This window comes from Echinops telfairi, unplaced genomic scaffold, assembly GCF_000313985.2.
Source record: "Echinops telfairi isolate 266 unplaced genomic scaffold, ASM31398v2 ScPeMD7_7409;HRSCAF=8447, whole genome shotgun sequence".
NCBI classification, from domain to species: Eukaryota; Metazoa; Chordata; class Mammalia; order Afrosoricida; family Tenrecidae; genus Echinops; species Echinops telfairi.
The window spans coordinates 12342961-12369368 of NW_022111309.1; the positions used below are offsets into that span (position 1 = coordinate 12342961).

General features: G+C 42.7%; 1 protein-coding gene across 12 annotated transcripts in view; it reads left to right on the plus strand.

Annotated features, from left to right (window-relative positions):
* Nucleotides 1-26408, plus strand: part of AKAP13 (A-kinase anchoring protein 13) — a 312203-nt gene that overhangs the window by 234215 nt on the left and 51580 nt on the right. For 8 of the 12 annotated variants that reach the window (XR_006680703.1, XM_045296492.1, XM_045296493.1 and 5 more), the window contains 5 exons: nucleotides 675-855; nucleotides 4706-4814; nucleotides 12094-12222; nucleotides 15487-15529; nucleotides 17426-17558. Coding sequence is in view for 11 of the 12 variants with exons in the window: in XM_045296492.1 (XP_045152427.1) it covers nucleotides 675-855; nucleotides 4706-4814; nucleotides 12094-12222; nucleotides 15487-15529; nucleotides 17426-17558 (595 nt within the window). In the remaining variant the exon portion in view is untranslated. The remainder of the gene's footprint in view (nucleotides 1-674; nucleotides 856-4705; nucleotides 4815-12093; nucleotides 12223-15486; nucleotides 15530-17425; nucleotides 17559-26408) is intronic. The other 4 variants (XM_045296498.1, XM_045296500.1, XM_045296499.1 and 1 more) reach the window with 1 other exon arrangement.

Below are 26408 nucleotides of genomic sequence, written 5' to 3' on the forward strand. Positions count from 1 at the left end.
CCCCCCCCCAAGGTGTGCTTATCTGCAACTAACAATTTTCAGAAAACCTTTTAAGTAATTGTCTGGCCAGCTGTGCACCTATGATGAAGCTGTGAGCAACATTGGGCTTGCTAGAGTGGCAGCATTCCTGTCAAGTTAGAAAGGTCAGGAAGGCTGTGGTTGAGTGCAAAGTTATGAAAGTCAACTCGATGGGGGCAAAGGCAAGTCTCCTGGTTTGTCTTCCAAAGGTTACTTGTGCTAATAGTTGCTCTGTGATTTCATCCTTTGATACATACAGCAGAGCCAGATGGTGGCCAAGACTGAATACATTAGCCTTTGAGGAAAAGTTTATATATATATGTATGTATATAGAAAGTTTATCTGTAGATATATACATGCACGTGTGTGGATATGGACTGATGAGATTAATTTGATCTGTCCAAATGATCTTACTTAAAAAACCTGAGAGAAAAAAATAATCGTTGAATAAGTCGATTGAGGTATGATTTTATTTAAGTGCAGTATCCTCTCAGGATTCCAAGAGCTTTTGGGGGAGAAAGGCAGGTGGTACTCATTTGTGGAATGCCCTTGGGGTGATAGACATAGGCATATACCATCAGGGGAGATAGAGCTGGAGATCTGTGTCCTCCTCGCCTTCAAGACGCAGCACAAGCTGACTGGTGCCCTGTGTTCAGTTTCAGCCTGGAAGGCCTGACAGGTGGAACTGGGGTCAGAAGTAAGCCACCCTCATCCCTGGAAGCAAACTCTGCAAACACCAAGCCCTTCAGTGGTGACGAGCGCGGTGACTCGCTAGTGTCACTTTCCGAAGAGGATCTGGAGTCTGGCCAGAGAGAACATCGGATGTTTGACCATCAGGTAAGGCTGAAACCAAGTGTGTACTAATCGTTAGAAAAAGTACTAAATGCATTTCCTGAAATATGACCTCATATGAAAAGGCAGAAATTGTGAGTTAGCGAAGAGCTAGGAGCGGTGGTTGTTGACCCATTGTGTAATAAGGTAGCACTCCAAGTAAGCACTGCACTGCTGAGCACAGGGCAAACCCGCAGCTAGTGTAGAGGAGGCCGTCCGTTCCTGTGAACGCTGACACCTGGGAACCGGGGTGAGGTGGGGCGGGGCGTGCGGTGAGGCAGAATTGACTCCATGGCAGTGAGGTTGTTACTTGGTCCTAGTTAGCCCAGTCTAGCACAAAAGCAAGTTTTTAACATTCAGTGAGAACTAATTGTACGTCGAATTAAATATTCTATCAAAGCAAACTATTAAAATATTATCAATTAGGAAATTATTAAATTTCTTGATTTTCTACAAGCCCCATGATTCCTCCTTCCTTAAAAAAGAACCGTTTTTTATGCTATCTGCCCCTCTTTACGCTGGCAGAGTCTTTGAAAGGCTGCTTTACACTCCCCGCCTTCTTTTTCTCACCTCCTAATGATGTCTCTTTTTTTTAATTATTTTATTGGGGCTCATACAATTCATCACAATACATAGATCAATTGTGTAAAGCACACCCATCCATCTATTGCCCTCACCATTCCCAAAATTAGCTTTCCTATTGGGTTCCCGGAATCAGCTCATTTTCCTTTCTCTCCCTCCCCTTCCCTTTCCACTCCCCTCTCCCCCATGAACCCTTAATAATTTATAAATTATTATTTTATCTTCTCTTACACTGCCCAGCATCTCCCTTCACCCACCCCTCTGCTGCCCATCCCCCAGAGAGGAGGTTATATATAGATCCCTGTGATCAATTCCCCCTTTCTACCCACCCCCTCCTTCCCTCCTGGTATCGCCACTGTCTTAATGGCCTGTTGTAATGGTCAGGAAAGGCTTCCGTGTTAGCCCAGTGAGTGGCTTTTTCTTAGTTCCAGTCTTCTCAGGCTCCTCCTTATCATAGCACAGGGGGTTTTTGGATTGAGAATGTAAATTATAGTTGACCCTTGGACAACACAGAATTGGGGCCACCCCACCCTCTTACAGTCCAATCCACTTAGAACTTATGACTCCCCCAAAACTGCTAGTAGTCTACTGTTGACCAGAAGCCTTATCAATGACATAAGCAATCCATTAACACACATAGCTTATATTACAAGTATATTGCGCCCACATAAAAGCTATACTTTCAGTACAAGATTCAAACAAACAAAAGATTTTTGTGCCTGCTGTCCCAACTACATATGGCTTCATGAATTTCCTTTTCTTTCATTCTTTTTATTACTATTATTAATAGTCCTTACCCGTCTGCAGCTGCAGACCTCAACCTGTGGTTCAGAGAAAGCAGGTCAATGTTTTGTTTCATGTCAGGACTCTTTCTTTGCTTCTCGGGAGCCCTTTTCGCATCATGAGTGGCCCTTCACGTGGGCCCCAGGGTGTGAATCCAAAGTCGCAGTCCTTCCACTAAACATGGTGACAATACGGTACACAAGCAGGGCAAGAGTTCATTTTCACTGCAGCATGCAACTTACTACAGAGACACACTGCTCGCACAGAAATGATTAGTGCCATAGGGCAGTTTAAGTAAAACACCTGTATAAGTGACCAGAGTTCAAGCTCATGTTGTTCACGGGCCAACTGTACACATTTCTATAGGATCCTCAGGAGGCCTGGTGGGGCTGTGGATTAGGAGTTAGGCTGTGAAACCAAAACATGAGCAGCTCAAAGCCACACGCTACAGGCGATCTACTTCGCTAGAGATTGATAGTCTCTGAAACCCTACTGGGGCATCTCTGTGCGTCAGCACTGACTCAGTGGGCGAAGCCTTTCTAATCAAATAAACAAATGTGAAGCAGTCTGAGTTTTGAATAGGTGATTGGGGTGTTATATAGATTTTTTAAAATTACATCTACAACATAGTAATTCCATTACCACATATAAATTTGTCACTGGAGGATTATATTAGTAATGAATGTGTCATTTGTGTGGAAGTCTAAGAGAATTTAGACCCAATGAAAATAAAATGGAAGGCCTAAACGAATTTTACCACCTTTAAAATTTTTTTTTCTTTTTCCATTTCTCCTTGGTCTGATACGTTAGGGAGAATAAAAATAACAAGAACATAGAGCAGTTAATTTTGATTTACATAGCCTAATGTTAACTCCAGTGGCTCTGTGGGCTAGACGTTGGACCGCTAACTGCCAGGTCAGTGGTTCAAACCCATTATCTGCTCTGAGCCAGGAAGATGAAGCTGTCTGCTTCCCTACAGACAAACCACCTCAGGAACCCTGTTTAGGGTCCTCATTATGAGTCAGAATGGAAAGATGGCAACAAGTTTGGTTTGGTTGATGGTAACAAAAAAGGAAAGGAAAAAAGTAGGACTCATTTCTGGTAACTGAGGGCCCCCTTGATGATAAAGTAAGAACACCACTGGGCAGTCTGAAAAATGGACTGCATTTCAGTGTATTATGAGTGTTCTGAAAACCAGGTAAGTACCAAGATTGTAGACTTGTAGGCGGAACCATACCTAGACCAAGGGCCAAAATACTCCTTTGGATTCAGCTCAAACCCTTGAATGCAAGGACTTAAGTGTAAACCCAATGAACACGATTAAACTTATAACTCCTCCAAATGATGAAATGAAAAATGTTGATTATCTTATACTGGCTATGAATGCTTTTTCAAAGCTAGTGTTTGACAGAAGGTTCATTTTCAGTTATCAATGTACATTACCAGAGGTATCCTTCTGAAATGACTTTCTTGGTTTTATCTTTTGATAGAAACAACATTTTAGCACCTTCCTGGGCTTAGACTTGCCAGACCTCTCTGCCCACCCATAGTCTTACATCTGGTTTTTAACCTCAGAGCTGGTATTTGTGCTGCTGATATGACTAATCTAGACAAGTTCCCTCAAGTCAGTTTCCTGTTATAAGTTGGAATGACCTTGGCTTCTCGAGAGTGAGGTCATTTTCCAGACCTCACAGTTATATTGGAAATATATATAACTTGTTTTGCCTTGGTTGTCACGGTTACATGCTCTTAAGTAATCAGAAGCCTTTGGTGCGATTGAGCCAAGTTCCTATGCGTAACGGGTTTTCATTGCTTCCCTTTGTGTGTGTGAGTCTGAGTGGTGCCATGGCTGCGTCCTCAGCTGCTGGCCTGGAGGTGGGCGGTTCAAACCTTGGGAGAAAGATGTGAAGATGAAGATTTCAGTCTCTATGAGAAACCCTGTGGACCACTTCTAATCTTCCTTACTGGTGCTGTGAGCTGGCCTTGACTGGTTTATAAAGGGAACAGATTTCTGACAATTCATTACCTTTCCGGCTGGGCTTCCTCCACCCCAAAGGGGAGGGTGAGAGCCTCTCATCACCAGAAGCATACCAGCAAGCAATAGATGACCGTCATTCGGGGGTCCTCTAGGAGGAGCTGCTGCCGTGGTGGGACCTCTTGGCCTTGAAGCTGCTGTGAATTTATTGAGGCAATTAAATTATTAGGCAAATTTCAGTCACCCGCTGAAGTTGTTCAGCATGACTGCTTGGCTTTCTGGAAGTTTTTACTTGGCACTTGTTGAGGAAACTCAGGGACCCCAAATAAGATCTCTGAAGTGGAACACCTGTTACAGGCAAGGTCCGAGACTGGAATCCAAATGTTTCCAACTCGAAAGCCTGTGCTGTCCACCCACCATGTGTCTCACTGTTGTATCTGAGTTTAAAATGTTATACTCACTTGGAATAAGAAAGCATGTACTCAGAACCTGTGTTTTCATTTTTTTACTTCACAGACAAGTCACAGATCCAAACAACAGGGATTTAATTACTGCACATCAGCCATTTCCTCTCCCTTGACCAAATCCATCTCATTAATGACTATCAGCCACCCTGGACTGGACAGTGAGTATGCTACTGCTGCTGCTTTGCTATTCTTATCAACTAGATACATCAGGACTTTTTTCCTATCATTTTTTCCTTACTTTAAGGCCCTACAACAATATCTTTCCCAACCCTCCCTCCCTCCCTCGTCATCTAAAGGAGTGGGTCAGCACTGAAACAGAGGCAGTGACTTAGTGTTCAGCCGCGGGACCTTCTTCCTCCTGCTCCCTAAAAATGTCCTTTATTCATTACACTCTTGGGTCTAAGCCTGACACACATTTGTGTTTCCCTTTTGACTTTGAAGTAATGTATCACCTTAAGAAAAGTTGGGAAAATAGTACAATGAAATACGGAATATTTTTATGTCTTATCCCCAAATATGAACATAATTGGCAGAAGTCTCCTTTTCTTCATCACTGCTCTTTAGATATGCATGAGAGTCGGTCACAGATAAGGTCCTCCTTTACCTCTAACTCTTTAGGTGCAAAACGCTAATGGGAAAGTACTCACTTCCATTACCAGAGTGCAGGGATCCTCCACGGGAAATTAACAGTGCAACTCCACAGTGCAGACCACATGCCAGTTTCTGCAAGTAGCTTTTACCTTCTTTGCATCCAAAATCCAGTCCAGAAACCTAAGCTGTGTTTGGTGGTTGTGTCTCTGTACTCCACTTTTCATCCAGAAGGGCTCTTTTCATGAGCTACGCAGTAGTGAGACCTGATAAGACACCAAATGGCCAATATTTACGTCATGGATCAAGTTAACACCGTCTGGTTCTTGAGCAGATGAGAAAGAACAACATAGTACTTCTGTAATGTTCCTGCCAGAAAGTTTGTATAACCTGGGTCTAAACATGAGGAGACACTGGACAAACCCGCTTTGAGGACATTTTACAGCATGTTTTGCTCTGAACTCTTAAAAAATGTTCAGGTTCATGAAGGATAAAGAAAGCCTTGAGCTACTTTTTTTTCGTTGGTGAAATAAGTGAGAGAGAGTGACTTCTAAGTGATGGGGCATCTGTGAGTAACAGATGCTCAAAATCCTAATAGGATTGTATCCACAGAAGAACGGCTGTACTTTGAGAAAGTCCATGCCTTAAAAAAAATCATGTTTTTGTTTTGTTTTTTTACATAGTATATCTTTATAAAAAAATCAATCAGCTGATTAAAGATTGAGTGATACCTTACATTCTTTGTGGAAAGACCAAACATTGAGGAGGCTGAAGCAACTAGAATAAAGATATTTTCTTATATTTTATGTTTCCCCTGATTTAAGTAAAAGCACATGAATTTCACTAAATGTAAAAGCATTGGAGACATAAGTAGCTGCGCTGCAGTAGTAGGATGTTCTGTGTTGGCTCCTGTTTCATGACATTAATTTCCACAGGCAATTAGAACATGATGTATGACTTGGGTCCTATTTTTTCATATGGCTAACACTTTAAATGCATATCTTGCCTCTTTGAACCAGCCTTATGATAGCTTTTCCTCAGAGGCATAGGTCTAACATCACGAAACTGTATCAAATCACTTTTGCCTCCTTGTGTATGTTTTAGTTCAGTTTCACTTTGATTCGGCATATCTTAGAGGTTTTGCAGGGATCGAAGAAAAATTCTAACGGAATAGCTTAGAGCGGACAAGGTGGGTTGACAACAGTGGGCTTACACATGACAAGGGTGCAGATGGCACAGGACAGGGCAGTGTCGTGTCCTGTTGTACACGGGGTCTGCGATGAGTCGGAACCGGCTCACAGCACCTAACAACCGCAGAAGCAGCAGTTTGTAATGGATTTGATGAGCCTGGAGTAAATAGCCAGCGCAGATCAGGAAAGCCCTCTGACTGAGACCCTCCGGCTCTGTGTGCCTGCTTCCACTGAGGCACGGTGAATATGCCTCTCCTGTAGCAGCAGACACCCTTCTCCGGAATTATGTGACACGTATTCTTTCCTCGTGGGTAACACACTCCCTCATTTTTCCTCTAGAAAGCAGGACAAATTGTGACTGTTTTCAGTGTCTGTCTGAACACTAAAAAATGTAGCTGTCGCCCAGATAACAGGATTCTAGGATCCCTGTCATTGGCAGCTTTTCTTCCTATAGGTGGGAAATTCTGCCAGCTCACTGGGGAGAACTGAAATCAGTAGCAGATAGCTGTCAGGAGAAGAATTTCATGCAAGAGTTTAATTTTGTCATCAACATGTGGTGCGCTCATTCTGATTTGTAATACACATTTATGTCATGTAGGATTGAATGGGTGTGTCATACATTAGTTAAGTAGTCCCATATAATATCAGAAAACTAACCGACTCCAATGACACGACCTCAGGGTCCTCCCCCATATACAGTTAAATTCATTTTCCCGGGCTGTATTTTGTTCCTTTCGGGGAACATGATCAGTTACTGAGCTCTGTGCCTCAGGTAGTTTTGTTTGTTTGTTTGTTTGTTTGAAACTACCTTGACTGTGGCAAATGAATTTGAACCAGTTTCTATTTTACTTTACTTCCTCTTTAAAAGCATTCAGACTAGTGTTCAGATCTGATGGGTAAGGAATCCAGAGGGTTAAGGATGTGACCCTTTAAAAAAAAAAATGTTATTATTATATATTATGTTGTTAATATATGTAATAATAAATGTGTTATTATTATTCCCTTTTGTTGAATGTAACACAATGAAAGATTACTCTGTGGCTGCACGGCCCATTGCATCCGATCTCTGCTTCCGTTAATTCAGCGTGGTGTTGAAGCCTAAATGAATTAAAATACTTCCATAACATAAGTTGTAGCACGCATCCATCCTCATACTGGGGTATTCTAGTTGTTAGTGCCCAGAACAGGGCCAGAGTTTTCTCAGACTGGGTTTTAAGCAGTGTTAAAGAAAGTAGCACATTGTTCTTCATTACCTTGTAAATAAACTGTGTTGTGTGGACACTCCTGTTTAGCAACAATGCTTTCTAAAACTACCTCTCGCTCACTCCTTTCAGGCTCAGTGCCTGTGCTAGGTCTTCTTCCTTCGAAAGAAAGTAGCCGCTTCTCCCCCAGGCTTGTCCACATTTGATCACTTCTGAAAACGTATGTCTGCTGACCCATGATCGGCAATGTCTTGTTGGGTTATTTGCTAAATTAGAAAAACAGAAACCCTCGAGCATTATTTCTAAACTGGGATCTCTACAGCCCATTGATGTAGGGGAAGTTCTGAGTAAAAGAGTAACTCAGATCTCTCTCTCCCCCATTTTCTGGGGTGGGAGGTAAACAAGGGGCGGTTTATTTGGGGACCACAAAGAGTCGGAAAGCTGTCCCAGCTCGTGCTTTACGTTGGGATATGACCAATACATAATTGCTCATTGTTCTAGAGACTCAAAATCAGCACTGAAACAGCCTGTATCCTGTGGGATAATGTCTGGGAGAATGGCCTCCGCGAGCCTCAAGGAAATGTGCATCAGAGGACTGATTAAAAGATGCCTTTGTCTCCCAGCCTGCCTGGAAATTTAGATACTTTCTGGATACAACTTAAGAACAAGCTGAACTTTTGGGTATACAGAGTAATTCTTATTACAGATGGTCCATTTCCAAGATTATCTATACCTTATCATTTTGTTACTTATACCCAGAGATCTTGCAATTAAAAAACTGCTTGATATATTATCTGTGGGAGAACCTTAAAGCATATCATTGACCAAAACCGATTCCCGTGTGTCAGTTCCGATATAGAATTCTATCGGATAAAGTAGGATTGCCCCTTTGGGTATCTACGACGATGTCTTAGATATATATATATAATCGTTTTATTAGGGGCTCATACAGCTCTTATCACAATCCATACATACATCAGTTGTGTAAAGCACATTTGTACATTCATTGCCCTCATCGTTCTCAAGACATTCACTTTCTACTTGAGCACTTGCTATCAACTCCTCATTTTCCCCTCCCTCCCCACACCCTTGATAATTTATAAAGTATTATTGTTTTGTCATGTCTTACATTGTCTGACGTCTCCCTTCCCCCACTTTTCTGTTGTCCATCCCACAGGGAGGGAGTTATATGTAGATCCTTGTGATCGGTTCCTCTTTTCTACTCCACCTGCCCTCTACCCTCCCGGTATCACCACTCTCACCACTGGTCCTGAAAGGCTCGTCCGCCCTGGATTCCCTGCGTGTCCAGTTCCTATCTGTACCAGTGTACATCCTCTGGTCTAGTTAGATTTTTAAGATAGAATTGAGATCATGATAGTGGGGGAGGAGGAAGCATTTAGGAACTAGAGGAAAGTTGTATTTTTCATCGTTGCTACATCGAACCCTGACTGGCTCGTCTCCTCCCCACGACCCTTCTGTAAGGGGATGTCCAGTGGCCTACTAATGGGCTTTGGGTCTCCACTCCGCACTCACCCCATCATTCACTGTGGTAAGATTTTTTGTTCTGATGATGCCTGATACCTGATCCCTTCGACACCTCATGATCACACAGGCTGGTGTGCTTCCATGTGGGCTTTGTTGCGTCTGAGTTAGATGATGACCACTTGTTTACCTTCAAGCCTTTAAGACCCCAGACGCTATATCTTTTGATAGCCGGGCACCATCAGCTTTCTTCGCCACATTTGCTTATGCACCCATTTGTCTTCAGCAAGAGGATAAGTCTTTACAGAAGCAGACAACCTCACCTTTCTTTCCCACTGAGTGTGGCCGGTCGGTTTAAACCACTGACCTGGTTGTACAGCAGAGTATCCTTTGCTGGAACTGAACTATACATGTAGAAGATGTTGAATAGGAGAACACTTACTCATGTATATTTTAATTGTGATTTTAAAAATCACAATTGAGTACAGGGAAGAAGAACATGTCTTAAAATTGATTGTGGCGATGATTTTACAACACTTCCTGGTATGATTGGGCTGAAAAAAAGTATAGTATGTGGAAGAAGTGCCAATAAAGCTGAGAAAAAAATAAACCACTGATGTTTGGTTAGCAGCCAAGCACTTAACCATTGCACCACCAGGGCCCAGTTCACACCAGTGGCAATAGTCTTCCAAGTAGAATTGTACCCAGCCCTTCCTTTTGTGTCACTTGTTCGAAGAAAGGGTGTTGACAAATGCTTCTGCCCTCGGGATTATTCCTATTCATCGGTGAGAGTTTGCCATGCGGCCTACACCTGTCTTGTACTTAGAGCATTAGTTGTTCACAACCATCAGCCTATGAAAGCTACTAAGTGGATCTTACAAGGTTTATGTAAATGAGATACTCAATGAAAGATTCACAATCCACATGCACCTAGATGAGCGTTGGACATCTAAGATGCTATGGTTTAATGCTAATGAGGAATATAGGATAGTTTCTCTCTACTTCTGCACTTATTCTGACTCTCAGCATGCATCCTGGGATATGTACTTAATAGAACACATGTATTTTCTTGGCATAATTTTAGTAGGTAGATGGAATTTTTGATGAGTTCGTAATTTAAATGTAAGAAATGCATTTTAATTTGACTGCATGCTGAATTAAATGCATATTGAGTACATTTATTTTAGTTTTAGTACATTACAAAATTGATTCTGTGTTGAGTATCCTACTCCTTTATATGTTGGGGTATCTGTTTGTTTTGTAGATAGTCTCCAGATACTCATACAAATGAATTTTTCCTGATGATTTAAAGCTTTTATTGTGACACAGGAAGGGATGCTCTCCAATGTTTGATCATATGAGACCCAATTTTAATGTCTTATAGTTGTTTCATATTTGGAAATACTTTGGAACTTACATTAAAATGTTTATTTACACAAGACTGCTTGCTACTAACTGACGAGACAGTATACTTGTATTTGTGCCAACCTTTCACATCTGATGTCTACGACCTGCAGTGGCTGCAGACAGCAGTCTAATGTCACTCACCATTCATCTGGGGTGTTTTTTATGGGGTAGGTCCAGGACATTTCTTTTGTTTTATTTAGAGGTTCCAAATACTTGAGTTTCCAGGATGCTTGATAAAGGCAAATTCGCTTATTGTTCATTTGTTCAACTAATGTTGGACATTTTTCTCTTCCCTGGTCACCAGGCCAAACAATGGGAAGAACGCGTAGATGTGGTTTCTTCTGTCATCACACTTCCTGTCTGGTGAGAGATACAGAGAAGAGAACAAATGGGTCTTAGTAGATAGTTCTTCATTCCAGTCATGGAAGCGTCAGACTTCAGAGATCAGAGGAGGCTTGCTAGTGAAGCTTACTAGGGTGAAGTCATCTAAAAATTGAAACTGGAACAAAAACTAGGAATCTGGCTGCTGAATCAATTCGTGGACAGCAAGACTGAGATTTTCTGACTTTTTGCTGAGGGTAATGGAGGGCCATTCATTGATCTCAGGGATGTGGTAACCCTGCAGCAAGCCTCCCAGAGGGAATGTGATGGGGTCCAAAGCTAGTAGATCTGTGGACGACTGGATGGTAAGTGGTTTTCTGAACCAGGGATACAGGCAGTGGAGAAAATCTCACAGGTGTAGAAGGGAACACCGAGAGTTAGGGTGTTCTATAAAGAATTCCACTTCCTGTTTTGAATAGTCAGTTACATGGTCAGTAGCACACATCAAACTAAGAAGTACTGGAGGAAGCCCGGTTTAGGTGATGTTCTTGTGGGGTGTGAGCTGCCTGTACCCACAGGTGAGCACTGAGTGCGATGAGTGAGTCTTGCCCTCACCGGAGAGGAGGTGTGACTAGAAGTTAGTATAAAGGTTGTATTTTAAGAGAGGGGTGAACAAAAGTGAACACAGAAGACAGAATCTCGAGGGACCACCACGACTGGAGATGTTGTTAGCATATTTCAAAGTAGAAAACGCCACATGTAAATTGTTACAATTAAATGACGTACGTCTTTGTATAATCTAAACCAGCTGTTCTCAACCTGTGGGTCGCGACCTCTTTGGGCCTTTGAGGGGTCGAAGGACCCTTTCACAGGGGTCGCCTGATTCATCACAGTAGCAAAAGTATAGTGATGAAGTAGCAACAAAAATAAATTTTATGGTTGGGGGCTCACCACAACATGAGGAACTGTATTAAAGGGTCACAGCATTAGGAAGATTGAGAACCATTGACCTAAACAGATACTTTTATTCGATGGATTTAAAAAAAAATCTTGCCTTAGAATTCTGCATGATGAGAAATGAAGATGAATGTGTGAATAAATTTCATTCTTCACTGACATACCCTTTCCTATTACCAGCTAGGCCAATGCTACATTGCTCTGCTTGGACATGGGTTTGAGATACCTTTATCTTTGCCCTGGCGTAGCCTCTGCCTGCTCTTAACGTCTTCTGTTAACCCACTTCCCAGCTCCACAGCAGACGCAGCAGGCAAGGCGGATCTCCTTCTCCATCAGCATCTCTCCGCTCCTCCTAAAGCCTAAAACTCTCTTTTCTCTTGGCTCTTCTTATTCCAGTGAGGAGGAGGAGGAGTTGCATAGTAAGTAAGAAGCTTTAGTGTCCGTTGGCTGTTTTCCAGCATTTGACCTGCTCTGAAAATGCTATAGGCTTGGTGCTAAGAACTTGTTTGGAGACTCCTATCCCCCTGCATGCTTCCTTTTCTGTATCACTTTTATTCATGCTCTGCTTTGGATAAATCTGTTTGTGTCTTCTGTACACTGGTTGATCCACTGGCCTACTGACCCAGGGTGTAAGGTACCTTCCCAGAATACAGATCTCTTCAAAGGCATTAGGCATGTATGTGATCACGTGACCCTCCCACCCCCTGGAACCTTTGCATTGCAGAGTCCAGATTTCATATTTCCCCTTGTGTCACTTCTATATCTTAGGAGTTCGTTGGCAGATGTTCGTCTGTAGTATTAAAAAACTGATGTTACACCTTTTTCCTCTCACTTATTGAGACCATGTCTCAAAGAATGCCTTTCCTTTGATATCAGGCCCGATAGCTTATCTATTGAACTTCAAGTTTTCCTCCTTTTCAGTCTTCAAAAAAAAACACCATTGGTCACTTGGTACGACTGGTTTTAAAGCATTACAGGTATCCATTAAAATAAACTTGGAATGGAGATGAATCCCTCACTCATAAAGATCATTCTCTGCCCCCCCCAAAGAGATCATTCTCTGCCATTGTGCAGCATTTCTAGAATATGCTAGTATTGATATTTTTAATAGATAAACTATTTCTGATCTAAAGTAACCTAATAAACCTTTTTCTACATCATATACTTAATATTATGGGTGTCTGACAATTAAGGTTTCCTTGGGTGGCACAGCTATTAGCCAGAAGCTTAGCAGTTCAAACTCACCTGGAGACATCATGGAAATAGGCCTAGCAATCTGTCTGGAAAAAATCTCTATCAACTGGGATCAACGCAACAGCAATTAATAACGTCATCTGACGCTCAAAGTCTTCAGGGCTTCCTAACGTCCTGTCATTTGCTTCACCCCAAGTTTCAGCAATATTTCATAGTGGTTCTTCCTGGTGCATAACTTAAAGATTCCTGGTGGTGCAAAAATAAAGCGCTCCACTGCTAGCCAAGAGGTTGTTGATTTGGGCTCATCCAGCAGCTCTCTGGGAGAAAGACCCGGCCATTTGCTCCTAGAAGGTTAAAACCAACCCCATGGCCCACTGGTGGATTCACACCCATAGGAGGATGGGGTGGACGTGCGCCGTAGGGTTTCCAAGGCTGCCCAGTTTTCCAAGGCAGGCTCCCTTGGATTTCTCCTGAGCGGTGTCCGACCGCCAGCCTTTGGGTTGGCAGCCCAGTGCTTCACCCTCGGTGACAATGCTTCTGGAGCAGCTCTGCTCCCTCACTGAACATGCTGGGGAAATACTGACCATAGACATCCAGAGGTTCCAACCCTGGTCTGCTCACTGGCAATAATCATGGACTTCACAGACCAACTCAAATGGCAGAGTACATGGCTCTTGTCTGATCGTATCATAGAAAGAGCCATCAGTGTTATGCTCTTAGGTGCTCTATGTGTTACTTTAGGAATTGTAGAGACATTAATAAATTAGTCATTATTTTCAGAATCACATCTAAGACAGTCCCGTAATGGAATTAAAATTTTATTTTTAGCGGTAGACAATGTTAAAGCCCTAGATTGTCCCAGTTCCCTAGCCCCGTATGTTCCGTGTTTGGTTAATTCTGCAGAAATCCACCGGTTTATTCTTGAGCTCTATATTGGGTTGTTTTTTAATCTGTTTTATGAGTTGGATTTGAGTTTTCTGATTACTAGGGTGGCCGTTTATGGCTGGCCATTTATTATGTAAGAATATGACTGTATACACGTGGCCTGAGAGAATAAAATGAAGCAACTGTGTTTCGTTGAAAGGTCTGTGTTAGGGAAGAGTTTAAAGCCACTGGCCAGAACCAGCCTCTTGGGAGTTTTACTTAAGCAAAAACAAAAGCATCATGAGATTAAAATGCTAATGGATTCGTACCTGATCCAGCAGAACCAAGGAACGGGAGCTAGATCTTCCTCTCCCTCTGCTGGTCTTTCTCATTCAGTTGACTATTGCTACTATGCACAGTAGGGCAATAGAAGAAAAACCCTAAGGGGTGCATGGACAAGGCAACTTCTTAAAGACTTAGGACTATGTACTATTCCACTCCTCCGCTATTTGTATCACTTAGTACAAACTGCAATTTTGCATTGTTTTCTGAATCTAAGATAGTTTTAGAGGTTAAGAATTGCCACTGCTAGTTATCTAGTAAGAGAACATCTTTTAATCTCTTCTGAAGCTTTACTCGCAGTAACCTTCAGAGATCCTTGAAACAAACCTCAAGGTAAAGGGTGCATATGCTCCACGTTGAGGTAGGTGGAGCTACTCAATCTCTGTACCTGGAATCATAAATGGAAAATATTTCTTTCCCTGATCTCCTGAAAATTGAACACCATTTATCTCTGCAGTGGCTGCCTTTTATCCTTTTAAATTCTGACGTAGCTTAAAATGTTCAGCCTGTAGGTCAAAATAATGATAGTGTTCCTTTTTCTGTTCTACATTCCATCCCTCCTATTTGACTTAAAATTTTAATGACCCATTTGGGGATAAGCTCTGATCTGTGTGAAGTGGGAAGGATGCATCTATCTGTTCACTCCTTTTATCAGTACCATCCTGGAAAGGATGTTAGAGAACATCTCCACCTCTCTGGTCACGCAGATGAGAAAATGAGATCCAGCGGTCTCACCCCAAACTAGTGATGGGGCCAAGAGCTTCAGCCAGGTCCCGGGTTCTCTCTTCTTCAGTGGCCCGTGTCTGGACTTCTCGGGAGAATGCCAGAGATACATAAGCGGGGTTTCTGATACTGAAATATATCAAAGTAGGATTGATACAGCATGTAGAGTGCAATAGTGTCCTAGTGTAGGTCCTGTCTGTGATGCCATCTTAGAAGGGTGGCCTAGGGAAATAGACTATTGATAGGAATGGGATTAAAGCATGCTTTGTGGGTGAGTTAGGTACCGATTAGTGGGGGGAAAGATGTTGATTTAAGATTAGTTCACTTAACTGAACCCCAGATTACAATTGCTTATTTTGTTGTCATGGGAAACTCACTGTTGACCGCTCGCGTCTCCATTTCTAACTTCATGGTTTCTGGTTTGATCCTTCTCCCATGGAGGAGGAGGCGGCACCACACACCGATTCTTGTGTCAATCTGCATCTGTTGTGTCAGTGTAAATATTTGAAACGTTTTCTCAGTCATGTTCAAAGTTTACCTCATCCTCTTTTGTTTCCTAGATACTCGACTGTTCCACAACACCAGTGCTAACCTGACTGAAAGGTAGCGTGCATTCCTTTTGTCATTTCTATAACCAAATGAAATCAATCCAGAATAGCCCAGTGCATTTAAGCTCATTTATTTTCCTCAAGTAATCAATTTGGAATAATGATGAACAAATAGTTTTGTATCAAAGCCTGTATCTTTTTGTCTTTGGTTACTGTTTAGATGTTTTTATTTTTATTGTTGTGGAGAATTTGCACAGCAAAACCTGCCCCAAACCTGCTGCTACCTGAGCCCTCAGTGACATGCTTCCATCTCCACCCTCCTTTGCTGTTTCACCCCAACCCAACCCACCAGAAACTCATCGCCCCGATGTGCCTTTCTAATCCGTCACTTCGATCTCATAGAATAAAGAGCACTTAAAAGAACTACGAATACCAAGGCAAACTGTTGTACTAGTTAAGGCTAAACTGTTGTTTGACTTTAAGTAGACATCACAGAATATGTTTAGTTTAAGGTTTGAAAATCATCTCAGGGCAATTATTTCAAAGGTTCATCCCGCATTCATGGTCCCAGACAGTGTAGAGTCCGTGAGAATTTGAAATTCAGTGCTGCAGATTCCCCCTTTGTTTATGCAGAATGCTCATTCATAGTAACCATCCACCAGCTGCTGCTACTACCATGGGCATTGTAGACTTGAATGCCACCATGTTCTTCTGTAGACAGCGATATGTTACACATCTCTGCCTAAGTACACGGATTGGTCCTTTACTTGACCGCAGACAGAACATTTCCATCCTGACTTGTTTAGTTTCTAATTCTCTTTCCATGCTGGAGATGAACTAGTTTAGCAACAGTAAAAATTGCTCTTCCAATGGATGCCCTACAATTTATTTCTTAGGTTGCTCCTTCAGCAAAGGTACTCATGTGGCTCAAGTGACCCCAGATGCTGGAACAAGTGCTTTTCTCTGCCCTTCCACATTCTGTTCCTCTTGAGAGCATTGCTTTTCATACTGTTGTCCCAATTTCTTACAACACTCCTTTGTTTAATGACACCCCTGTACACAAGCATTAGTGACTTCACCTGATGATTATTCCGTTTTCAGTGGAAAGTTATAAAACTAGTATAAATGGGTTTCATTGCCATATAATGGATTATTTATTCAGGTGCCTTTGCCCGGCATCCTCTGACTCAATCAACTATTAGGAATTTCCCAGGTCAAAACATGTCCAGTGTGGATGGACTTCAGTTTTATGTAGACTTCGTGAACAAGTAGAAGACTACATTTGGACCTATTTCACACTCCTAAAATGGGTCTTTCTGTACCCTGCCTAAAGTTTGCCAGTTGTTCACTGTTGTTGGATGCCATCAAGTCCATCCCACCTCACTGCAAACACGCTTTGCTAAACTTGCATGTGACTGTGTTGGCCAGCCTGAAGTCTTGACCGTCCAGTATGCCAAAAGAATAGGGAAGACGTGTGATTGCTGCGGTGCGGTTAACCGCTTGGCTTACTACCTCCAGTAGCATTCCCTGTCGCCCGTTGCATACAGGGCTCTCCTTTCTAACCACCTATGTGATGCAAACAGTTATGAGTTGAGAGTTGTGTAAATGAAGACATTTTGGGTAAGATACTTAGTGAATAATTAATAGTCTATTTATTTTATATCTAGAACCAAACCCAGGTCACTGAAAATAGTTGACATAAGAAAATGTAACTTCTTTTTTTTGGCAGCAGGGGGCACTGTGTATAAGATCATCTGGCAGCCTCTACTCCACACTCTTATTCTGGTTTTTACTGTGAAATGACATAATGACTTGTCAATAAAGTCATTAATCTAGAACAGTCACAGTTGCCCCCCAAAACTATCAGTTCAGGGCTTTTTTTATTTCGCTTTTATAATTCTATTTGACTTCTATAATCCTTAAATCTTCCTTTTTTTTTTTTTTTACTTAGTATAACTGAAGAAAACTACCATTTACTGCCACAAAGCCCTTCCAAGAAAGATTTTGAAGGAAAAAGTGGAACAAAAGTCAGCCGTACCTTCAGCTACATCAAGAATAAAATGTCCAGCAGTAAGAAGAGCAAAGTGAGTATCATCCTGAGCACTGCTTGTTGCACACACACACACACACCCTTCTGTCTTCACTGGACCCCTGTCCTAGGCTGCACACGATGAATTAAATATGGAATCTAAGCGGGCATCATTTCAAGGGCACTTACTGAAATAGCCTATAGTAAGAAAAACAGTTCAAAGTACCTCTTCCATTATTGACTTTTATTATGTGTTAGTTTTCCCAGAGTGATCTTCATGTAACCCTTGCAGCAACTCTGTGAGTTAAGAATTACCTCCTTTTTCTCAAGCAGAAAGAAAATGATGATGGCAACACATGTACAGATGAGTTTGATACAATTGGTGTATGGATTGGTATAAGAGCTGTAATAAAATGATTTATTAATTAATTTAAAAAAATAAAGAAGTCCCTCCCTTTTATAGGATTGGGGTCACTCATCTGAGTGTGTACTTCTAAGGTGGAACAGAGGGGTAAGCCCAGACCCCGTAATCCCACTGGTGATGCTTAAGTCAGGGTAAAGTTTAAAATGCAACTGAGTTGTTCCTGGATCAGGGGATTGAAAATATTTACATTTGTGTTTACAGAAGATGGAAAGTTGTCTCACAGAAAATTTACGAGAACTTTTTAGACCATTTTAATGTGAATTCTTGGCTATTCCTTGCTAAGAACTTGTTGGGCAATATCATCTATAGTTAATGTCAAATAATGAAGCTAATACTTTTGCTTCTTTGTTTACTAGCTATTCACTAGAAGAAGCATAAATTCCAAACCCAAAGGTGTGTTCTGACTTAAAACAGGACACCACAAAGACCCTTTGTTTTGTACTGCTGTCGTCTCCTCCATGGTTTACCTTCTAAATAAAAACTTCCATTTCTTTAAAAAAATATAATAAAGAATTTTCTGTAAATAAAAATTACCGTAATAGCTACATTGAAGTAACTACTACTATTTTGGCTTATTACCTTTTATTTTTCCAATTAATTTTTAAAGAAAGAAAGGAAGGGTTTCATTTTCCTAACACTGCTTCCCAGTGCTAAACTGAAACTGTTTCAGTTTCAAATTCAGTAGAGGAAACTTTTGGCCCCCCACTTTCCCTCCATGCCATTCATTCCCCCTGGCCCACAAAATTGAAGTAAGACATAATAAAAATTAGCAATCAATTAAGGAGTTCCTAGAAGGGCTCAGTGTGTATGTGTGTATGTACAGCAGTGTGTATACTTCCTACATATATGCACGCTCAGAGAAAGATGAGGCAGTCTGCTCTGAGATGCTGAGAAGCAGTTCTGCGCTGTCCTCTGGGGTCAGTCTGAGTAGGAGTCAACATGATGGCAGTGAGGGAGCTGAAACACACACACACACACACACACACACACACCCCTTTATATCAGACCTGCCGCCAGAATTGTGCTCTCTCCATGTCTCCTGTGACCCACCAATTTGAAAGCCAGTGGACAGTCAGGAAAAATCACAGAACTTTATCATACAGTTGAAAATCTGATATTAAAAATAAAGAAAGAAAGTAAATGTCTGGAAATGAATGAAGGCAACATAGCTACAAACATGCCTGATGCAATCAATGTATGTATTGTGACAAGAGTTGTAAGAGTCCCCAATAAAATGATCTTTTAATTTAAAAAAATCTAATATTAATGAGGGCAAGATACTTACTGTTATTCTGCATGCTGGCAAGACTTAAAAATAGAGCCTTAACTCTTTGACTCACCACTAATGTCAGTATGAAGGAGCCCAAGTGTTAATAAGCTACATCTACAGTACTCGCACTCTCCCAGGTGCCCAGAGGCATCCAAAAGAACTAGAACTCGGTCTGTCCCTTGAAACATTTCACGATTGAGTTTAGATGATATCAGAGTAATTTTTTTGTCATTAAATTTTTTTTGTGTCTTGCACTGCACAGATTTTTCATCAAATATTTTTTTAATTGAAAGGTGAATAAAATAAGTACAGGTCCCCTCCTGTCCCTCACCTCCAGCGACGTTGAGTTTGGGGCGGAGCAGTGAAGCAGATGCATGAAAAAGCAATGTAAGCCTGACTGTGGAAACTGAGCCTGACTTTAAAGAATAATCTCACCAGCCTCGTCATGGCTACAGCACAGAGAGGTATAGATGGATGCTTCAGTCACACCGCTGAACCTCTGTGCTCCACCCTGGGCAAATGTTGTGTGTTGTTGAGTCTCCTTGGACTCATTGACTCTGTAGGACAGGGTTGAACTGCCCAGAAGGGTTTCTAAGGCTGTATTTTTGTGGTAGCAACTGACACAGCTTTCTCTCGTGGAGCACCTGATGGGTTTGAACCCTTAACCTCCAAACTCACTGCCATCGAATTAATGCCCACTCATAGCGACCCGATAGGGCAGAGTAGAACGGCCTCTAGGAGTGTCCGAGACCGTAACTGTTTAACAGGAGTAGAAAGCCTGTCTTTCTCCTGCAGAGGATGGTGGTTTCGAACTACTAACCTTTCAAATCACAGCCAGGGGTCCTTGGGTTTGAACTGCTGACTTTGTCTTTAGGAACTGAGTTCTTTAAGCGCTGTACCACCAGAGCTTTCTGGCAGGTGGCGCACTTCTTGTCGTGCTTACTTGTAACCAAATTCTAACTGCTGCTGAACAGCACAGTTTTCCTTTTTGAAAATGTTGTTAGTGATCTCAGAGGACTGGTGTTTGCCAGGGAGGGAATGAGGAGAGGGCGGCATGGGAGGAGAAGGCAGTTTGCTTTAGTCTGTCTTCACTGGCACAAACTGCTCAAGTATCGATTGACCTCTTGCCTCTAATCATCTTTTTCGGGATGACAGCACTGTTTTGCAGTTAGGCTGGTTCCCCTTTCAGACTTGCTCTGTGGGAACTGTGCTGTCTCTAGGCATGGACAGTCTCAGGAAAGCTGCCAATCTAAATTGTTCATGCTAGATTACAGACCATCCTGCGTTATCAGGAGGTTAGCGCACCCTGATGGCCATGTGGTGGGATGTGTTTTGCTTAAAGCTGCTAACTGCAAGGGCAGCACTTGGAACCCATGAAAAGATGTACAGTCCTGGGAGCCCAGAGGAGCGGTTCTACACTGCCCTACAGGTTGCCGTGAGTCAGAGAGACTCCGTAACTGTGGGCTTGGCTTTTTGGTTGAAAGCCAAGTATGTGCAAAAGCTTAACAGGCACCTTTCATTGTTTGTTGTTTGACTCCCGTGAATCGAGTGAAACAGTACGCTTTGTCTGACTGTCTATCAGATACCCTGTCTGATCTATGCTTTGCCGCTCCGATGGGACAGAACAGAGATGTTCCGTTTTCTAAGTGAATGTTAAATTTTCTCTTGGCTGTGATAATATTCTTTTCATATTATTGAATAATTTCGTGATGCTGTCTGAGATAGTTTACTGTCTCTTCGTAGTGTTAAAAACTTAAAAGTGCTCATGTGATGTCAACAGTGATTTTGTATGAAAATGATAAGTAAACATACTGTTTTTGGTTTTGTTTTGTGTTTGAAAAGAGGAAAAGAGTCTCAACAGGAAGTACAACAGGAAGACTGACAGTTTCTGCTTTTGTCGTTTAGTATCTCTGAGAGATAGCAGAGTGTCCTGCTAAATAATTTGCCTTGTTTTACAGCCTCTTTAAACACTACTGTGCATCCTCGTTGGGTTCAGAAAGAGAGTGGGGCAGGTTCTTTAAACCATCTTGCCACCTGGGCTTTCTTTGCACATCTTGGCCTGCTTTTTTTGTAAGTAACTCGATGATAGTTAGAAATGTCTTTAGAGAAGTTCTACCAAGTCATGCACATTTTGCTTTGTGACACTGAATGCAGCCCCCACAGTGTAGCAGCACCCTTTCCACTTCCTCCTGTGTTGACCGGTCCCATTGCTCCTTCTTTCTGAAGTAGATAATTTTGATTGCAAGGGATGAGTTCCTACATAGTTGCTAATCTACTGCATGACATTTAGGGCCAATTCCTAGTTTCTTGCAGTCTATATAAAATGATACTCTCCCCATCAGACTTTCAGAGGTGACTGTAAGAGGGATGTTTACAGAGACATTGGTCAGTGTTAAACACAAAAGAGCTTCAAAACTTTCATGGGAAAATGGAATGAAAATATCACAATTTTCTCATGAACTTTTCGTCCTCCCCACAAATAAAAGTTGCTTACTCCTACGACCTTTTCAGGGTTGTTCAAGGTTTGTGTTTCGTTGTAAAGACATGTCGTAAGGATGGTTCTGTTCTCGTTGCGGTATACTCTACTCTTAAGTCATTCCAGATTCCTAGTGGCCCTGTAGAACACAGTAGAACGGCCTTATAGTGCTTCCTCCCCAGAGCTGCAAACACACAGCCACTGGGTCAGTTCCATCTAGCTCTTAGCTGCTCTAGAACACAGAGTAGCATACCACCTCACCCCCCCTAACAAGAGCACCTGGGGAGTAGTCCAGGGCCTAACTCATTGCACTGCTAGGGTTCCCAGTCAGGTTTGGGACAGTGAGAAATCCTTTTCCTCCATAGGGTCCTCGTGTAGTTATTGCCCATGTCTTCCCCATAAGGACGTGTCCCCAGCACGTAGTGAAACTGTCCTGGCACTTGCCGAAATGGACAAGTCTGGTGTCAGAGCAGCCAGCTACCACCTGACTAAAAAGATTTCTCAGGAAACTCACTGCTTTTTATAAAACAAGGTGCTTGTTTTTAAATAGAGTGTTCCTTAGCTTATAGTGTTAAAAATTGGTCTCAGTCCCATATTGCAGCTTAAGCACTGCCCACAAACACAGCACTTGGTGGAACTCGTTTGGTTTCATATCCTGTGTTCTTTGTAACACAGCGTTACCAGCAGCATTGAAATAGTTAAGATTGTCTCAAGGAAACAAGCAGCCTCAGCCCTCCCGCATTCTCTTTCTCAACCAGTCTCTAGCTTCCTCTTAATGCTTTCTCTAGTGTTAGCTCAAAGCTGCTGAGCTCTGCCCAGCCAGCCGACTGGCGGGCATGAGCCCCTCCTTCAGTGAGAGCACATTTCCTGGCATGGGGGTGGAATCATGTCGGTAAAATGGGGTCGGTTTCATGACGTGCCCCTCATAACAGTGAGATTCATAGGAACAAAGCAGGAGGAGGTAAGAGCTAACTTCTTTAAAGCACTAATTTCTAATACAAATTGAAAGAGGGAAGTTTACTCTTTTGTTTTTCTGGAGAAAACTAGTATGTATCATTGCAAAGGATGGAGAGCGTGTTATTTGCTCAGGTTTGCAAAGCATAGCTAGACGTGAGAGGTGAAGCTACTTGCCACAGCAGATGTCCGTTAACTACTGGAGAATAGCTTAGATTTCCGGAGCCAGCAGTCAGAGTGAGGCTGCTCAGTTAACACTTTATGGATGAAGGAACCTCTGGAACATTGTAGCTAAAAGAAAATTCCTCAAGGAAACCCAGTTCTGCTGTTCATTTGTATTTGAGGTGTAGCTACCAGTTTTCACTCGGAACAATTTCCTGTGGTGTGAAGTCGTTTGTGTTTCTCTCTTCCTGATGTGTCATTTCTTGTAATTCCAAACTTTAGCAATTCAGCCCCAAGAGTTTCATTATGTGCAGCCTTTTAACAAACAATCTAACAGGGACGGACCCTGGACTTAACAAAGAGTGACCCGTTCAAAGTAGTGGGAAAGGCTGTTTAGTAGAAAGGCAGAAGCCCTGGGTTCTCATTGTAACGGTGCCGATCATTTGCTGTGTGGCTTTCTGCAAGACCATGGACCTCTCTAGTGTCGTGAATGAGCTGTCTCATCGGGCCCCCTTGGATTTTAATCGTTGATTGGTCATTTCGTGATGTATGGCCTCAGATACATGGTTTAGCATCTCCAAGCCTCTGTCTCCTCGTAGGTAAATGGAAACAGTAGTAGCTCTTTCCCAGGGCTGTTGCCAGAAAACGCATTGCTCAGCACAGTGCTCAGTACGTAGTAACTGTCTAAGTATTGGTTGTTGTGTGTTATCGTCAACCTCTCCGCTGTGAGATGGGAAGCATAATGCGCTCCCTGCCCACTTCAGAGTTTGGGAATCAGATGAATGAATGTCCGTTAGTAAAAGGCACAAACTCAGAACGTAAGGAATTAGGTACTTGTAGTGGCTGCTAACTCAGGGCTCCTGTTTCCAGGACTCTTCATAGATGACAACAGTAGTATACAGTAGTAGATGGAACTCCTGGGTGAATTTTACTTCTCCAAACTTATCCGTTAAAAAAAAAAGTTAATCCACTTTCACAGGGGTTGCCCAATTCATAACAGAAGCAAAATTGCAGTTATGAAGTAGCAATGAAAATAATTTTATGGTGGGGGGGGGGAGTCACCACAACATGAGGAACTGTATTAAAGGGTTGCGGCATTAGGAAGGTTGAGAACCGCTGGGCTATATAATCATCAATGTTTTCAAACCCACCCACCCCCCACCTCTCTCTGCCCCTCTCACTTCCCATACCCTCAGGGAACCCTTACTCCTGTCAGTGTCTCTGAGGGGTTGTCTGTCTTGACTACCATGTACTGAGTGATCTTAAATGAACAAATGAACACACATAAGTCTTACATGACCAATGAGGTATATCATGTATGGACCATAATAGTAAGGGGAGGAAATCTTGAACTAGGTGGGTCATCAGTGTCGCACTGCATCCTGGATTTATCCTCCGTTCCATGAGGCCCTACAAAGAGGGACTGCCCAATTGTCTTGCTGGTGGACTTTGGGTCTCCACTACATCCAGTGCCCTTCATACCAATTTGGATGCGTGATTTTTTGAACTTCTGATACCTGTTCCGTTGACACCTCATGATCACACAGCGTGGTGTGTTGCTTCCATGGGTTTTGTAGCTTCCCTGCTAGGTGGCCGTTTGTTTCACTTTAGGCCTTTAAGACCCCAGATGCTATAGCTTTTGATAGCTGGGTACCATCAGCTTTCTTCACAATTGCTTATGCATCTATTTTGTTATTATTAGAGCAAACCTTTCTTGTACAGGGGTAGGATTTAAGTAGAGACCCTAAGTTCATCTGCTTCCTTGTTACATTTACATATAAACATACATAAACAGATATTCGTATGTCTGTATGAATATATCTGCCCCACTATTAAGCTTGCCTGTCGTTCACTTCTCAGATACAACTCAGTTGATCAAACACCGAGAAAAGCTATACCCTACTCGCAGTCCGTTTTAGAGCTCTTACTTTTCCCCCATTGTTGGCTCCCAGCTCCCCTCCCACATCTTCTCCCCTCCTGTGCCATCGGTCTGGCCACTGTCTCCTTCAGACTGTTCATCCTTCATTTCCAGTATAGATCAACATGAAAAAGCAAAAACAAGATAATAATAATAATAATAGTGGTTTTTTTTTAAGCCAACCACATACAGATAGCCATCAGAGTAGCAGGGATCATGACATAGAGCCGCATTCTTGTCCAAAAGGCCATTTTCTCATAGAACCAGTTGCTATTCCCACAGTCTGGGATGGAGCGGTCTTGTGCCCCAGTATTTCCTCAAGTCTTAAAGGGTTAAGAAAAAAAGAACATAAAAGGACAGAGAACCAAATTCCTTTCCATTTCTCATCTTAATAATGGCTCTTAGACTGAGGTGTGGCATCATGTGAAAGTGCAGCTGTGTTAGGTTTGCCCACGAGCCTTTGGAGCGTGCCTGTGTGGCTGTGAGGGAATATAGCCCCGGATTGCCCTTTCAGCACACGTGCCTCCCAGTGCTGCACCTTCCCTTTCCACCCAGCCTGACTGCTCCTTTGCCAGTGTCCCCTGCACTCCACTCCTGGCCCAGTTCCAATCTGCTCAGTCAGGGGAAGCCACCAGGCTGTGGCTGGGTGCATAGTAAACATTAGATGAATTTCTGTTTCCCATTTCCACTCTGACTGGTGAGGAAGGAACACAGAAGAGAAGGGTGCTTCTCAAGGGAGACCAGAGCACAGGTCTGTGTAAATCTGGTCTGTCCAAATGAGGGTGCATTCCAGCCTGCATCCTTTCCCGTGCCTGCTGCGCCCATGTGTTTCAGAGCAGAGGAGGGTACAGAAGGCCAGGCAGGGTGCCTTTCTCTGGGACCTCATTTTCCTGAAGGAAGTGACCCCTTGGGTAACTTCTTTGAGGAGATAAAGTGGTTTTGAGGGAACCTACGCACTCTGATTATGCCTGCCCTTCCTCCCAGGCCTGTCCTGACTTCCCTGCTCCGCACCACTGTCCTTGTGGGCTTTCCCACCATTCCGCCTTCCTTTCGGAAGTCCCTTGCCAACTCTGTGCTTCTGGGTTAGGTTAGGGGAACAATTCAGTAAATGGAACTTATTTTCAATGAGTTGTTAACAATTATTATAGTAACTATCACTAAGTATTATGAATATACTGTGTCAGGTGCAAAGTGTTTTAAATGTATCAACCCCAGTTCTCCCCCATATAAAACCCTGTGGGGTGAATACCTCTATTGTCAACCCCATGGAGCTAACTGAAGAGAATGTAACTAATTGACCCAAGGTCAGTCACTGTTAAGTAATAGGAACATGTGGACTTGACCCCAGCTCTGCCGGTATCATCCGTATTCTTCACCTCAGGGCAGTTTCTCAGCCTGCTCCTCTCTTCTACATCCTCCCCACATTTTGACTGTTGGGCCAAAGTTGATATCCATAAACCTTGACATTCTAACTAGTAAGAACTATAACCGTGTGAGGCATGATATCCAATTCTCTGGCAAGAGAAAGAAAGGAAGCAGACCTAGGGGCATGCGATTTAGGGGGTGAGGGAGCAGCGGAGTAGTTTAGGTGCCTCTCAGTAGTACGTCCATTCCTGCAAGCTAATCCCAGAATTGTTCCCCTCCTTTCCCCTCTCCCTGCGACAGGCCAGCTCTGGCTGGCTCTGTCGGCTGTGCCATCTC